A 17,174-nucleotide genomic window follows, 5' to 3' on the forward strand; every position below is an offset into this window, starting at 1 on the left:
CCAATCATGCAGTAATTAATGGTAATGTAATTCTTTACAGAATACATTCATATACAAAGATAAAGAAAAATCTCAGATACTTCATATGCAATAAACATCTTCCTAATTACCCCTGGAAAACAAAATGCATCGGAAAAGAGCTGTTCACAGTTTCAATGAATTAAAAATATAATTTAAATATATATTCCAAAGATAAATGGCGATACCACCAGAATGATTAATTGAGATGAAATTCTGAGACAAGTTACAAAATAAGAATTGCATTCGTTATAAATATATCGATTCTAACAAATCAAAATGGAATTCCCAAAATACCTGAAAGTTGCCGCTGTAAATGTCTGGCCGTATTATATTTTCAAGGATCCTAACAACATCTCAGATTTCTCAGGAATTGAAGGAGAATTACTCAAACTTCTAGCTGAAAGGCTGAATTTCAAATATACGCTTCTCTTGCCAACAGATGGTCAGCAGTTTGGCTTCAAAGATTCTTCCGGAACCTGGACAGGTGTCAAAGGAATGGTCGCGAGGGGCGAAGTGGACTTGACTGTCTCTCATTTAGGCATTACCGAAGAAGTATTTAAAATAGCAGAGATGAGTGCACCTTATTTCGATGACCACAAGACGTTTGCTTCTGACTTACCACACTCTCTGCCCAAATACACAGTTCTAATTCGACCATTCTCGGCATATGTGTGGATAGCGATTGTCTTTTGTTTTGCTTTCATCCCTCTTATCTTTCATTATCTAACAATTCTCAAACAAATTAAATGTAAAGATATTGCTGAAAAAGTAGATGATGCAAGACCCGCCAAGCACAATTCGCTAATTAGAGCGACTGGAATCTTAGATGGATTCTTGTTGATTTCCAAAACGCTTCTCATATTTATATATACATCTGTTATTTTATCTGCCTTCACTGTGGAACGCAAAGGAAATGTGATTCGGACAGCTGAGGAACTAGCGCCTCTGTTGGAATCGAGAACATACAAGTGCATGTTGTTAAAAGGGACCGTTATCCCAAACATTCTAATGCGAAGTAATTTGAAGCATTTAAGAACCATCGGGTCTGTGATAAAAAATTACCACGATATTTACATTCCTGCAGAATATCAAATAAAACCATTTGAAGAAAAAAGAGTTGTCATTGGTTCGAAGCTGCTGTTACAAATAATGCACGGTTCGAGTAAATACATCTCACATGACTCTTTGGATGTTGCCAGCAAAGGTGTGATAATGAAGAAAGGTTTCTGTTGCATGGATCGCTTCAATACAGTCCTTCTTCGCATAGTGAGCGGAGGTTTTTATGAAAAATTTATACGTGATATAACCTCTCCGCAAGAAATAAGAATTTCCTCAATATTGCCCCGCACTAATACCGTTATCAAGCTGGATTTGAATGATCTGTCTAGTATATTCTTCGTTCTTATCATAGGTTATATTTCTTCTTTTGCGTTACTTTTATTAGAAATTGTGCATAACCAATGGCGAAGGAAAAAAGCTCTTAAATGAAAACTGTAACCATTTCATGCAAGAAATTTTATCCAAAATTACGAATGTGAAAATTAATAAATCCAGTGTACGGTGATCCAATCCAACAGGCTCAAAAGAGCGACATTTTATTCTACAACAAGACACGGGCACACAGGCAGCAAAACACAGCCGAAGCGTACCCAAGAACAGCACTTACAGTTTAAACAATAACACACAAAGAGCAAATCGGTAGTGAACAGCCGTAACAATACAAAGAGCTTGGAAAGAACAAGCTCAATTATTCATTTAAGCTGGCTACGCAGTACATTACTCAATGATGTCTCACTACTAGAATGACTCCAACTTTGTCTCCTGGTTCCAGTAATAGAGCAAGAAGGCTACAGAAAGATCAATATAGCTCGCATTCTTATGGCGATAAGTCCATTTTTATGGATCTATCACCAAAATTCCTTTAGATACTGGCAATTTTTTTTATTTTTATTTTCTCGCCAATTTGTCGCAAAAAAATCGGGGATTATTAATCTGACATCCGTTCAACATGTATCAGAGCTATCCGTAAAACTATCTTATATAACCAACTGCATCGGGAAGCATTATTACAAATTCCTAATTATATTTTCTAAATATATGATTATTTATATATGTGTTGGTATCCTTCTACAAGCAAACTTTGCCTTTCACTTGGTAAAAATTATTTACTTGAGTATTATCTTATATAATATGGAATTCTGTTTGTAGTAGGAATTTATATTAAGGTATCTACTTTTGTTACTAAGTCAAGTACTAAATCGAAGGACTATTATCTTATAAAGGAGCAGTGTCACCTTTTGACATTATAAATCTCTTAAAATAAAATTTAAACTCTTATAAAAGGCAATATGATCTTAATAATTTAATATAATATTTAATCAATATATAATTTAATGTTTCACTATCGTCCAATTATATGTTAATTGCGTGTGCGTGTTTGAACAGGCCAAACCATCTGACGTATAACATTCAAATTTGTATATCTGGGTGAAATTCGACCCCAGATTTACTGTACTAAGATATAGATATGTATAGAGAGAGTGATATTTGATTTGATTATATATGCCTAGTGCACGCCTATTAAAATTCGTCCAATCCTGACTGTTTGAGTATTTGAAAAATTTTGTCACTGCTCTAAATCTGGAAAATAAATAAAATGAAACGCTAACTAATTGTGACTGGAAACAAACTGATTTCAAAATAATTATTTAAAAAAATGAAAATATTTTGTCATGATGCTTTTGTTCATCATTTTCGAATCTGAAAGGAGAAGCTTTTTGAGAGAATTTGTAACAGCGTTTTATTCAATCATATTAAGATCGTTATCCACAATTAAGAACTCTTGATGTAGTATAATTATCTTTAAAATAGTTACGGTTGTATTATTATTTAGAAAAGTTATATTTACTGCTTAGTTTGTGATTCATATCTATGCTAAAGTTTGGTTTGGTTATATTAACGTCTCGCTTGAAGCAACACTAGGGTTATTTTGGGGCGGACCTCGTAATTTTGAACCGCAGTCAGATGACGAGGACGACACCTCAGCTGGCACCCCCCTCTCCACGCCACACCAGTGGGAGGACGTTTGGTCATGACCGATTTAACGTGCAACAGACCCCCTTAAACGACGGTTCTTCGGTGGAATCGGGTCACGAACCTGAAACCCTCCGGTTCCGAAGCCGAGACCTTACCACCAAGCCACCGCGACCCTCATCTATGTTGAAGATAAAAACTCAAGAAATAATCATATGGCAACCTTTTAAATATTTATTGAAAATATTATTCATATTGCTTCGTATTAGAACAGTTTAGAGGGGAATGAAAGATTAATTCAGAATATAATGTAAATAAAAATAAAAATTTAATAAAATCAGACTAATTAGTATTATTTATAATTTATTCGGGAAAAATTGAAAAATATATAAAAATTTTAGAAATTCATTACATAAAATTCTTAACGCATCAACAGAAGATAATATATTTTCTAAGTATTGTCTAAATATTTTAATTCTTTTTGTAAGAAAAATCATCTTATTAAAATAACCGAGTTATTTTAGGATAATTAGGTAAATTATCATTACTATCAATTATAGTAAGTTTTATTCATCATATTTCAACGACGATATCAACAGTAATATTCTATAAATTCCTTTCTGAAAACCTAGTCAATATACTCAATACACATTATACAAATCTATAAAATGTAACATTCATAAGTATTCCGAATTCAGAATATGAACAACAGTATTCAGAATATGAACAACAGTATTCAGAATATGAACAACAGTATTCAGAATATGAACAACAGTATTCAGAATTCAGAATATGAACAACAGTATTCAGAATTCAGAATATGAACAACAGTATTCAGAATATGAACAACAGTATTCAGAATTCAGAATATGAACAACAGTATTCAGAATATGAACAACAGTATTCAGAATTCAGAATATGAACAACAGTATTCAGAATTCAGAATATGAACAACAGTATTCAGAATTCAGAATATGAACAACATCGTGTTGATTGGGTATTATCGAAACGAGAAAACAGGAAATATAGCTTACCTGTTTGGTTCTTAAAAAAATGTCTCAAAACAAATTCGGACATTGATTTAAAAAAATTATTTTTATTAACAGATGCTAAAAAATAATTCAAATTGAAATAAAATTTGCAGTTTCCGATTAAATAACACTTTTTTGGTAAAATTAATTTCTTTGTCATTCGGTTATTCACATTTAATTGCAAGAAATTCTGTTATTCTCTTTAATACCAATCCAACTTTTTGAGTGCTTCTAATCTTTTACATTTTGATATTTCAGGAAATTTACCCAAATTAGTATCTGTTAACAGAAAATTTTTTAGCTTTTTGTGACATTCTATCAATATCTATAAATATTTGAAGACGGAAATTCTAATGAAACATATTTGCGGAATTAGGTATTTATTAAACTCAATATAAAAAGGAATAATATTTAAAATAAAAGATTATATTTAATAATTTAAACCCTTCTCTATGAATATCGTTTTTTCAAAGTATAACACATACATTTTAGAAATTTCTCCTTAATAAATTTTGTAAGTTTTCAATTAAAAACCCCTATTTCTATTCATCATTTTCAATTTCAAAAAGAAAAAAAAAAGAATAACAATTAAAATGATGCAGGCATTAATTGGTTTTTATTATTCTTTACAGAATAATTTATGCATGAAGGTTTTTTTTAAAAAAATGAAAATTTTAATAATAATTAACCTCATATTTAATAACCTTTCATGTTGCAAAAAAAATTGGAATTTTGAAGCAACTAAGAAAAAGTTTTCTGTTACATTTCTTTTATTGGAAATTGCACATAATCAACAGCGAATAAAATCAAAGAACTTAAAATAAAACAAATCAAAAGTTGTTGTTATTGTTATTGTTACTTTACATGTATTGATTTCTCTGTTAGCTTAAAAGTGAGTAAAGGATGTGATGATTAAACCATTTATGATTTGTATTATTTATACAAACAATCATTATCTAATTGTTTTGTCTAAAAACGTTTAACATTTTTAATTCTAGATTTGAGTTATTTCATTGTACTCACATTACCTATTTATTGATCCTTCTCTGAATATTAGCATGCACTTAAAAGATTTTTTAAAGCAATAATAAATCTTCATACCGCATTAAAAAAGATTTAAATTAAATTCAATTTTCCCTAAATGTCTAAATAAAGTTTCCTTTCTATTCAAAAGAAATCGATGTTGGTATTTTAAAACTTTCATCACAATACATTATTTAATGAAATTAAAAATTACATATTACTCTATAAGAAAAAAATATTCTGTGACGTAAGAATATTTCTTTAAAATAAACTTACTTTCATTTTTATTGTGTGATATAATGGAATTTCTGGTTTTTATTATTTTACTGGTTTTGAAATCACTGTTCATATGTTTTTATTCTTATAAAAACGTAAATCTTTAAATTGGAATAAAAATATATATCATTTATATAAATCTCGATTTATTTTCTCATTTGCCTCTGCACATTACATTTAGACGAAGCCAAGTAATTAGATCCAAGGTTATATATATATATATACGAAATGTCAAAATTTTTAAACTGCAGTTTGTTACACAGTGGACTATTAATAATGCAATCGTAAATTTTGGAATAAGATGTATCATTTTTTTTACAATACTCTGTTTAAACAGCTGTATCTCAAAATCAATACAAAAGTCCGTTTTTTTATTGCATAGCTTATCTTTGATTTGTTTAGTGTGAATGCAAGGTTCATTCCAAAAACAAACCGAACTTTCAAATAAGAACAAAAGATCGTAAACCTCTAAATCCTTTATAATTATGTTGTATTAAGCTAATTTAGCGTGTACTTGCATTTTTTGATAGGAGAAATTTTTTTTCCATTGCTTTATGAAGAGTAGTGTGAACTGGGCAATTTCCCGCATTTCGAAAATAGCTGTTTAAACAATGAGTTTGATGGAAATTTCACAAAAACTACAACATTTTAGATGGCCCAACAAGCCAATGGAATTGTTTTGGCTAGTGACAAATTTATAAATAATACCAACGTCTGAAATCGATTAGAATATTCGCAAAATAAGATCCTTAAACTTTATTTGATATTTCAACTTGTATTCTTCAATTAAGGAAAAACACAATTTTATTTGTGAAAATCATCATTTAAATATCATAACATTGAGAATTTGCAGCAAAGACGTATTTGACATAAATTTCATCGCGCTGCAGTAAATTAAGCAGCTTGTGTTTCTCTTAGCTAGTAAACAAAGCATAAATATCGTTATAGCTAATTAGAAAGTACTAATTCGTACAAGATAAATAAATGCTTTTTAAAAGTTAAGTGTTTACCCAATTTGGCTCTGTAAACTTTCTATTTTTTTCCTAAAGTTCAAATAAATCTTGTAAAGTCGAAGATTTGAAAAACAATAGCAAGTCAAAGACGGAAACTCACTGCGAGATTTGCGTTAATAAGAAACGAATTCCAACAATAGGAAACATGTTAGAATTCCTATATGAATAAAGGAAGAGAATGTCTTTGCAAGATTAAAGAGGGAAATAAGTAGAAAAAGAGGCAAATCTCAGCTTGTCAGATATTGTTGGATCCTTCATATGAGGGTTGAAACTTTCCAAAAATTTTGTAGTTCTGCCAGTTGAATACTATGAACTTTCTTTTGTTTTCAAAATTGAAAGTCTGCGATATAAAATAATAGATGAGAGAGAAATAATTTGAGAATAAAAATATAATATAATTTTGAACGAATAGATTTCATTAAAAAATTATTTACTTTAACCACATAAGTAAGATTATAAAGCTGAATGCAAAATTTAACATCTTAACCAATCAGTGTCTTTAGAATGGTTCGAATAATTTTTTTCATTATAATAATTAGAAGCGATTATATTTATTTCAAAATCACATGCAAGATTTATTTTTACACGTGTAATGAAAAAAAATCCTTCATTAGTATAAACAAGTTTATAAAATGAATTACATATGCCTTGCTTTATGTGATACTCATGAAAATTTGAAAATAAAACTTTATAATGAATTTTTCCCTCGCATCTTGATGTTTATTTACAAATTATGTCCAATTTTAAATTCTTGATGAAAATTACCTACTTAAAAATTTTTTAGAATTTAATTATCAGTTATTACAATTAATAATTATTTTTTAATTCATAACAAGGCACCACCTGGTATTAAATTTGAAAAAAAAAATGATTTCCAAATTCCACTATTTTGCACAACACTGCGAATAAATTAAGCAGACCGCAGTGATCTAGTAGTAAAATCTTGATCTCAAAGTCAGACAGTTTCATTTTTCGAAACTCAATTTCGCTAAAGATCCATCTTTATATGGTCCTAGTATATGCTAAATCTAACGTCGTGAATTAAACATTTTCCCGTTTGTATGATTCAGAAGTTTGGAGAGGAGATGTCTGCTCGACTGTAGCGCTACTCATCTAAGCTGGCTTCATTGCAAGTTTTGTTCCCAAAAAAGTCCTAGCGTTGCTTTCAAACAGATTGTAAATATAACTAAACAAAACTAAGGCGTTTAAGCTAAAGAATAACAGCTTGAACTGCTGTGTACAGAAATTACTACATGGTGAATACATTTATATATAAATGTATACAATTGCGTATATTCAAAAAAAAACATAACATGCGAATATGCCTATGATGTAGCTTCCCCAGTTCTTTTTTAAATAAATGTTTTTAATATGAACAAAGAAAATAAGAAATAGAATTTTATTGCTCAAGAAATTTTATTATTAATCATTTTAGTTGGTGGCTAAATCATGCGCCTGATTTAATCTATTGGATCTCTGGGTTTCAGTTGGGGATCGTTAGGCCTAAAAAAGGATGTTTTCATAATCTCTACATTCCCAAATTCAGGAGAAGTGAGCTCGTAGTCTTCACCAAAAGTCCATCCGTAGTCCCAGGACGTGCAGATGGGGAAAAAATATTTGTCTTCAGGATCTTCTAGATAACGTTCTTTCAGGTACTTCTGTCGACCTTCGCCTTCTTTGCTGAAGCCTAAAATAAAAAATGTCATTCGAAATAATGTATGCTCTTCAGATACCTGTCAAATTTGCCATTTTAACTCTGAAGTTAGCTCTTTACGTTTCAGAGCGGAAAGGAAGGTGGTGTTAGAGCACAGCGTAAGACCAAGTGCAGTTAGATAGATAATTTATGCGATTATGTTTGTCATGTGACTATGACCATTACAGATACGAATGATAATTGTTTTCAAGAAAAACGTAATTAAATTAATGATTTCTATGGCTTTATTTTGAAAAAAAAATTGCTTTCTAGCAATGGTTTCTTTTTGTGCTAGCGTTTATAAAACTGGTGTATAAAGAAATCTACAAAATGATTATAAATACAACATAGTTTATATATAGTTAAATATTCATGGAAATTGTATTTCATAGAAATTTGTAGCTCAAGTAATGGCATTATGCAACTAGCAATGGCACATTTCTTTTTTACTTCAAACGATTCCACGTCAAAGAATCGGATCATTGTGGCAGTGGAGAAGTGCAGGAACCACTTCATTATGCCATTAGCTGCCTTCTCACCACATCTTTCATGATAGCAAAGATCATCTACGACTTCGAACGAATATGGTGGATCAACATGATGGCAACTAAAATGTCCAAAATCAAAACTAGAAATCTGGTGCTGTTTCTGCAAGATAACAAAGATTTGATTTCCCAATTCCAGAATAAACACTGGCAGATAGATGTAATTATACAATAAAATAGGGTTAGCCCTTCAAAGAGGAAAACGTGTTTTTATAAACTGTGCTTCGATAAATTTTTGAAAAACGATTAAAATTATAGAAATTTTTTTACAGAAACGAAATTTATGTTACTTGAAAAGTCAAGTTTTTAAATTTTTTAATGATGTAAAAATAACTTTGTTACAATATATTCCGAAGTTATGGTCGAAAAACATAAATTCATTCTACACCTACTTCCCACTTTTTTGGGGGGTTGTCTAGCAAACTGTTTAATAAACCAGTTTGGCTGAAATGCTAAGAAACATGTAAACCAAATATCGCTTAAATCCATCCACCCATATGTGGAATTTTATAAGATTTAAACAGACAAACGGATATTCTGTTTTACTAATGTGATGAAAAAATATCTGTAATTCTTCATTTAAATTATATACATTGTAGATATCGTCTGCAATCTTTTATAAAACATTTATACAGCTTATATAAACAATTTTTCAACAATCAAAAATTTATTTTATTTTATCGTTTGGAAATAAATTGGTTTTTAATGATATAAGAATTTTCACCTCTATTGACTGTTAAAAAAAGGTGATGATTATTGATTAAACATACAAAAGACTTTTAAATACGACAGTTCATCAAAAACAGCAGTATTTGACTGATTTGAAAAGTTTAAAGCTGGTTATGATTTGAAAAGTTAAAAGTTTAAAATACATCGTAAATTATCAGCGATCTTCGGTTAATATTTAAGATATTGATATAGTCAAGCAATAGATGTTTGTTAGTCATCGTTTGATATTATTAAAAAGTTTCTATATCATATGATCCTGTCAAGCAATTTTTAAAATTTTAATTTATTTAGGATTGCGCAGAGTCGCTAATTTATTCCAAAAAGAAAAATGTGCTCATTTGGTCTAAGAAATGCTTTCTCAAGACGATTCCTCTTTAAAATGCATTATTATTAGTGATGAAATTTGGTTCTATGCATTTGATATAGAAACATCTCAACAATCAAATGAAAGATGAAAAAAAGACTGAAAGTTCAAGTCAAAGTGGCTCGGAAATTAAAGAAATGTTAATTGTTTTCTTTGACTGTCGTGATGTTGAGTATTATGAATTTCTACCACTTGATAATACGAAGCAAACAACCAAGCTCTGATTTTTCTAAACATCGATTACTGGATTTTTCTACTAGTTGCGTTTTTTGACTCGTTACAATATGCCGACAATTTCCTGAATTAACGTGTAGCATATCTAGATGCACAATGGATCTTTAATGAAATACAAAATCCAATTATTCCTGGATCAGCAGCAGAGCCTGACTAAGGCAGATTCATAAGGGATAGTTGCCCCGGGGCCCCGGTTAGGCAAAGTCAGGCCCTGATTAGCACGAACATATTTAAATCAAAATTCATAAATAAATTATATCTTGCTAGTTATCGAATTAAATTAAAATCACTTAGCAAATGAACAGATTGATCTTTCCAATACATTTTATATAAAATATTGTTCTAAAAAGATTTTATATTTCAATAGATAATAAATGTTGACCTACCTTAAATAGAGATAGTTCTAATAAATAAATTGTCAAAGAAAAAAATTATTCCAAAAATATCATTTTAAAAAACTTTTACCTTTGTACAGAAGTTTCTTGATGTCTGTCGGTACTGGTTTCATTACCTTCAGTCCTTCTATTTTTATCATCTTTCCTGCGTCTTCTTCTTCTGGATATTCTTCCTCTTTTTTCCAGGAAAGGAAAAGTTCCTTTTCAGGTCGTTCTGGTTCAATGGAAGTATCTGTATCAGGTGGAACGAAATCATCATCATCGTCATCAGGATCATCGTCAAATTTACATGCATCTGGTGCTGCTCTCTTCAGCCGTGGACCATGTTCCAAATGCCATTGGACACGAACCTAAGTGGAATCAGAGTCTGGATTAGTTTTAATTGGTCACTGAGTTTAGGTTTTCATAATAAATCTTAGCATTGCGTCAATGTAAATATAGTGGATCCTCATAAATTCTGAAAATAATTCGTATTTACTTCTGTTCGGATTATACTAAACATATAAAATACTGAATACAGTAGAATGTTATTGTTATTTGACTATTAAATTCTATTTGTATGTCAGATGCTTGTATTTGTGTGCGCACGAGCAATGGTTTAGATTGTATTTGACGAGAAATTGAAACGGCCACTCCAGTAGATGCTCGAGGGCCTTGTTGAAAATCCTTTCTGTGAGTCGCACAGTTTTTTAAATTTAGTAGAGAAATGGACCTTCAAATAAATTTTTTGCAATCCCAAACAAATTGGATTATTTATAACTTATTTAATGTCTTCCTTATGTGAATGCAAGCAGTGGCAATTCAAAGAAATAATTTTAAAGGTCCTTACTCGGGTTCCTTCAAAAATTTAAATTGATAGTCGATAACTTTTGGAGACTTAAAGGAGGTTTGGTTGATTTCCTTGCTCAATTCCATTCCGCTAAAAGAATCAGAGACTTGAAGATCGCTTTCCGATTCTTTATTTTTCAGTTTTGCTTCAGAAGTTTTTCTAGTCTTTTGATCAGTTTCCGAACTCTCTTTAATTTTCCATTTGTTGTATGAAACTGTTTGGAAAAGTTCTTTTTCTTCTCATTTGTTTGTTCATTTTTAGGAGATCATTTATGAGTATTAAGTAAATCTTACAAGTCTGACAGTTTAACAGTACTTGTTTATTCGTTTTCTATTATATTGATAGAAAGCTTTGGAATTTTAGTTTCTTTTGGGCCGGAATGTCCAGTTTCATTTGATTTAGCATGTGTATCGGGAAAGTTTGTTTTCAAAACTGCTGTGTATGGATTGTCAGGTTTAAGGTTTCTATCTAGTACAATCTTCCTAGTTTCTTGGATAGATATCTTTCTGACAGTTCTACGGTTTGAATTTCTTTTTCTAACTTCCATTCGGAACAAGACTTTAAATAAGAAGAATGATTTTGTTTGCAATTGACACATTTTCTGGATTTTGTACAGCCGGTTTTTTCATGTTCCGGTTCAGAACAACGGGAGCAGAACATTGAAGATCCACGAGAAACTAGTTTAGTGTACCCAGATCACTGGCATTTAAAGCAATGAATCGGGTTTGGAATGTTAGCTGATGTAATCTGTCGTTATTTTCTTTGGTAGTACTGGTGAATTAAATGTTAATATTACGTGACTAGTTGGGATAATATTTCCGATTCTTTTCAAAGTAATACGACGAGCTGCAATAACTTTTTGAGATTCAAGTTCAGAAACAAATTCTACATCGCTTACCATCAAGAATTCATCACTTGACATCATGCCCCTTGTATAATCAAGTGATGTGTGAGCTGTGACCTTAATTGAAATTTTATCAAAAATTGTTTTCAAAAGTTGCCTCGCCTGTTCCTGTGGTGATGACTTAACAAGTAAATATCCCGATCACAATTTTTTTTTAGTGTACTTGATTATGTATGTATTTTTGATTTAAGAAAGGTGACATGTTTTATAAACTTCCATCTTCATATGAATAACAAGGAATTTCAACAAACTTTTAGATAATTCATTTGATTTCATGATCAGTGTCATCATGACATGAGCAGAACGGTTGAAAATTGAACAGAAGCGGTTTGTTTGGTATCTGACAAGTGACAGTGAATTGATCCCATTGGAGTCAATGTGTTTAACAAAAGAATACATGCAATAAAGAATACGAACTCGATCCACGGCGGCACTGTCTGCCAAGGAACCCAACAAGAGAAGGCAGTTGCTGACTCTGAACAACTCCAGTCTTAGTACTCGCCTTGTAAACTAGCCAGGACATATACGCCAGGACCTACGCTAGGTCACTTCCGGTAACGTCTACCACTCTTAACGAAGAGCCCCAAATGATCACTGTCTCTTGATTCCCTTGAACAGACAGACCAGATGGTTGAGATACCGGTCGATTGATACACCAGGGACCGAAATGTACCATACGTCACGCGCGGCCAACACGTGGGGGTAAAGTGCTGTTCAGAAGAAGCTAACAGCAAAAAGAATGGCAACAGCTTCTAATGGAGAGCTCATTCGTCTGCCCTCGAGAGAAGAAAGTAAAAAGAAAAACTTAAAACGCGGGAAAATTTGAAAGAACAGATACTAGGGTATCTAGGGATCTTGGAGGCCGTTACATCTGTAGAATATGTGCCCCTGAGGACAACCAAAATTGTTGCATTCTCGTGTTTAACCTGGCGATTTTCAGATTACATCATAATACCCAAGATTCATTTTACATAAGACGCCAAGATTTCGCCAAGAAGGATGCATTCCTAGATTTACCAGCCTGGGTTACTAAATCAGATTGCGTTAGATACTTCGGTTGGCAAAGAAGTGCTTTTTGTTGGGTAAAACAAGTATCGAAATCGAAATTCTGAAATGTGTAAAAGGAAAGGAGCTAAAAAAGTAATATTTAAACCAATAATTAACTAATTATTTTTAATTTTAGTTTACCTTACAGGTTCTTGTACACTGACCACAAGCTAGCCATTAATCGCCAAAGGTCACACATTAATAATATCTTTCGCAACTAATTTTTGCCAATGGCACGGGGTTAATACGTAAATACTCTCTTAAAATTCACGCCTTAATGTCAACAAAAAAAATTAATCAACAATCCAGTCGTGAGGTTGTAAATATAGTTCATTTCATTGTTGGTTTGCTATATTAGTCAAAAATTAAATGATATCTTAAAATAGTCTCAACTAGTAACTTAACGTAGGCAAAATTGAATCGATTAAAAATGTAACGTTGCCTTCAACTTACCTTATTTTCTTTATTAATGGTCTCAGTGAAAGCCTTCTGAAAAGCAGGATCCAGCACTTTTTCCCGGGCCATGGTTATTAATGAAAAACTATTAACAATGATTTATTAAGAATAATAAATTAGTCGAAAAAAAAGAAAAAAAACGAGGGCATTACGTCTATCCTTTGTGTAATAAAACACAAACGAAATGACTATTATTATTAGTTATTTGGACAAAATTTTAAATAGATGTAAGACATTGTTTCTTTGGTTTTGGATGAATATTGTTTACAGTAAAAATCATAGGAGTTTAATTGTTTTTTAAAGGGCGAATACAATATGCAACTTAAGAATGCTTTTACCAAAGCAAACCAAACTATTGAAAATAAAAATTTGTAAAGGTATGGTTCATGTTTTTATATAAGAAAAAAAAATATGAAAAAGTCTATTGATTTTATTAGTAGAAAATAAATGAACGTTTCCAAACAGGATCGAAAACTATCCCAAAACACGATACAGGGTGAACAAATTTTTTTTTATCATGAAACGTTATTATCAAACAAACCCGAATTGATCTAAAGAGTTACATTTTATTTCCTATTTAAGATAAAATGAGTTATTAAGAAAATTTTCTTTGCTAAAGAATTAAATAATCCTTCCGAAGCTTGGGTCTAGTTTAGAATAAACTATCAAACAATAATTCATCTTCATCTTTTTATTTCAGCAAAATTTCTTTCATTCCAACGAATTCTTTGTCAACTTTTTTTTTTTTTTTTTTTGCTGAATTATTAAATTTAATTATGAAAACTATTAATTAAATTGTACTAATTGCAACTATTAATTACTATTAAATTATTAAAACATCTCCACTTAGCAATGGAGCACAAGAATTGAACAGTAGATGACTGGATAAAGGCCATTTATTCCAATGAATCACGTTCTCAACTACACCGTACAGATGACAGCATACAAATGTGGGGAAAACAACACTAAAACTTGGTCCAAATTGCATTGACACAACATTTCAAGTTAGTGAGTGAAAAATTATGATTTGGAGAATGTTTTCTTGGTACCGTGTTGGTCCTTTGATTACTGCAGAACAATGTCTGAATACCTAAGGGTATATAAATTTTATCGCAAATTATGTACTGTTCGCCAACGGATTCTGAGGCGATCACATTTCGGCAACTCCATCTCATTAAGGAGTGAGACGCGGAACGATGGGTGCATTTCCAGTATTCCCTTTGACCTCGGATTTCCCCTATTAGATACTAGTAAATGTAAACATCTCCTCCTTTCATCTTTCTTTTCACCCTAATTTGACGAACTAAACTCATCCTAACGCATGCGCAAAAGCGCGGAGGGTTTTACAATCCATTGCTGAACAGTACATCTTGTTATAATAATACCCTGTCGGGAAGGATACTTCCAGCAGCGCAACGCTCCCTGTTATAAAACTAGCATTGTCCACAGATGATTTCGAAAAGCATGATAGAAACTACCTGGCTTAGGTGGCCTGCACAATCACCATATATCAATCCAATTAAGAATATGTGATATGAAAGCAAATGAGGTATCAGGCAGCTGGATCTAGTGTTATCACTTCTGAAGGAATTGGAGAATGCAATTCATCGGGTATGGTTTCAAAATTCCTCATACCGTCTACGAACATCTCATAGAAACCACGTCGAGAAGAATCCATGCAGTATGGGCGAAAGGGAATTGTATTGAAGAGGTGATCATAATAATTTAGCCACCATATAAAACTTTAAAGTGGCACAGAAATCGCTCTTCTTACCAATTAGCAACAGTTCAAATGTAAACAATAACTATACAAACATTTCAGGCAATTCGTAGTGGTTTTCGAGCAGGTCGGTGGCTTCCATCGCATATATAGTGTAATATGTAGTAAACAATTAGTTCAGAGATCTTTGCAGTTGCTCTTTAAGATTCCCCGCAATTTGACGTACTGTAGTTATTATGTTGGAACTGGACAATTCTAGCAAGTCTCTTTTCGGAACGAACATTCAGTAGTCTGTGACGACCACAAACCTGACGTTGAGATCGGGTTTTCTGCTTAACAGCACACTCTCTGTAAACATTAACAGCTACTGCTCTCAAATACTTCACAATTATAGTCGTTTCGAAAATATTAATTCCGGCGCTTCGAGGGACAGCAATCATCCCATGTTCAAACTAAATTTAAATTACTTTTTTTTTTTTCAATTCCTACTATTAGTTCACACTCACCCTATATATATTTATATATCTTGTTCAAATTTCCAATCTTTAATAAAATACTTTTTATTGATCCACTCAAGTTCAAATACCTTTTTTTAAACTTGTAGCGGATGAAACTTGATGTTAATACAGTTTTTTTAAATATTAATTCATTAATTAACTTTAGTTTTATATGGGAACCAATATCAGTGTAATTCCCCACCAAACGCAGCTATGGTACTGCAGAACGAAAAATGCTACCATTAATACTACCATGGGCATCAACAGTACATAAGATGCAAGGAGCACTGTAGATTATGCAATAATATACTAGAACGAAAACTCTTCGCAGCAGATCACGCATATGTCGCCTTGAGTCGTGTGCAATAATTAGATGGACTATTAATTGAAGAACTAGACTTCTCGAAACTCACTGGAAAGGTTCCTTGCAATAATGAAGCATTACAAGAGTTTAGTTTAGTTTAGTTATATTAACGTCCCGTTTGAAGCAACACTAGGGCTATTTTGGGACGGACATCGTAATTTTGAACCGCGGTCAGATGACGAGAACGACACCTGAGCTGGCACTCCCCTCTCCACACCACACCACACCAACGGGAGGACGTTTGTTCAGGACGGATTTAACGTGCAATAGACCCCCTTACACGACGGTTCTTCTGTGGAATCGGGTCTCGAACCTGAAACTCTCCGGTTTCGAAGCCGAGACCTTACCACCAGGCCACCGCGGCCACAAGCATTACAAGAGATGGATAGAATGAGAAATTACAGACCACCATCAGCTTCATAAATTTGAAAAGGAAATAAATAGAAAGCGAATAAATAGTAACAAACAAAAATAATAATTCAATACCATATATAGAAAGGAAAATAGACAATTGCAAGGAAATTCGCTTTCTCTTTTGCCACTTAATATTGTGATTCTGTCATATGTATTTACATATTTATATTAATTGCAATTATTTAATAAAAAGTAACTAAAATAAAAAAATTCCTTTGTTGACCTAAGTAAGAATTAACTTAAGATTCTTTTTATATATATTTTTTTATTTTTTTTTTATTTATTTATTTTATTTTTTTGCCAATTTCTTTGCAATTAAAACGATGCAATTGATACTTCGTTTGTCATGCATTCCCTTTTTACAACTATATTTACAACATGAAGCTATGACTGATATGCGTATAAGTACCAGGTGGTCATAATAATTTGACCACTCAGTATATATATAGATTGTAGCAGATAATGGATATTATTACACAATAATAAAAATGAAGAACTATTATTGACGAGAATTAATACCATGACTCATTTTGTTTTACTGTAATAAATTTCATATATTGAAATTCATTACTTTATATTCATAAAT

At 31.6% G+C, this 17,174-nt stretch overlaps 1 protein-coding gene across 1 annotated transcript; it reads left to right on the top strand.

Moving 5' to 3' along the window:
* The first annotated feature begins 297 nt into the window (after positions 1 to 297).
* On the top strand, positions 298 to 1,509 carry LOC129962909 (ionotropic receptor 21a-like). The gene has a single exon (XM_056076912.1). It carries the CDS (start codon positions 298 to 300, stop codon positions 1,507 to 1,509), a length of 1,212 nt encoding a protein of 403 aa, XP_055932887.1.
* The last annotated feature ends 15,665 nt before the right edge of the window (positions 1,510 to 17,174 follow it).

This window comes from Argiope bruennichi, chromosome 3 (assembly GCF_947563725.1).
Source record: "Argiope bruennichi chromosome 3, qqArgBrue1.1, whole genome shotgun sequence".
Classification (NCBI taxonomy): Eukaryota; Metazoa; Arthropoda; class Arachnida; order Araneae; family Araneidae; genus Argiope; species Argiope bruennichi.

Excerpts from the sequence above, each read along its gene's own strand:
- LOC129962909 (XM_056076912.1), top strand. The coding sequence starts at position 298 with ATGGAATTCCCAAAATACCTGAAAGTTGCCGCTGTAAATGTCTGGCCG.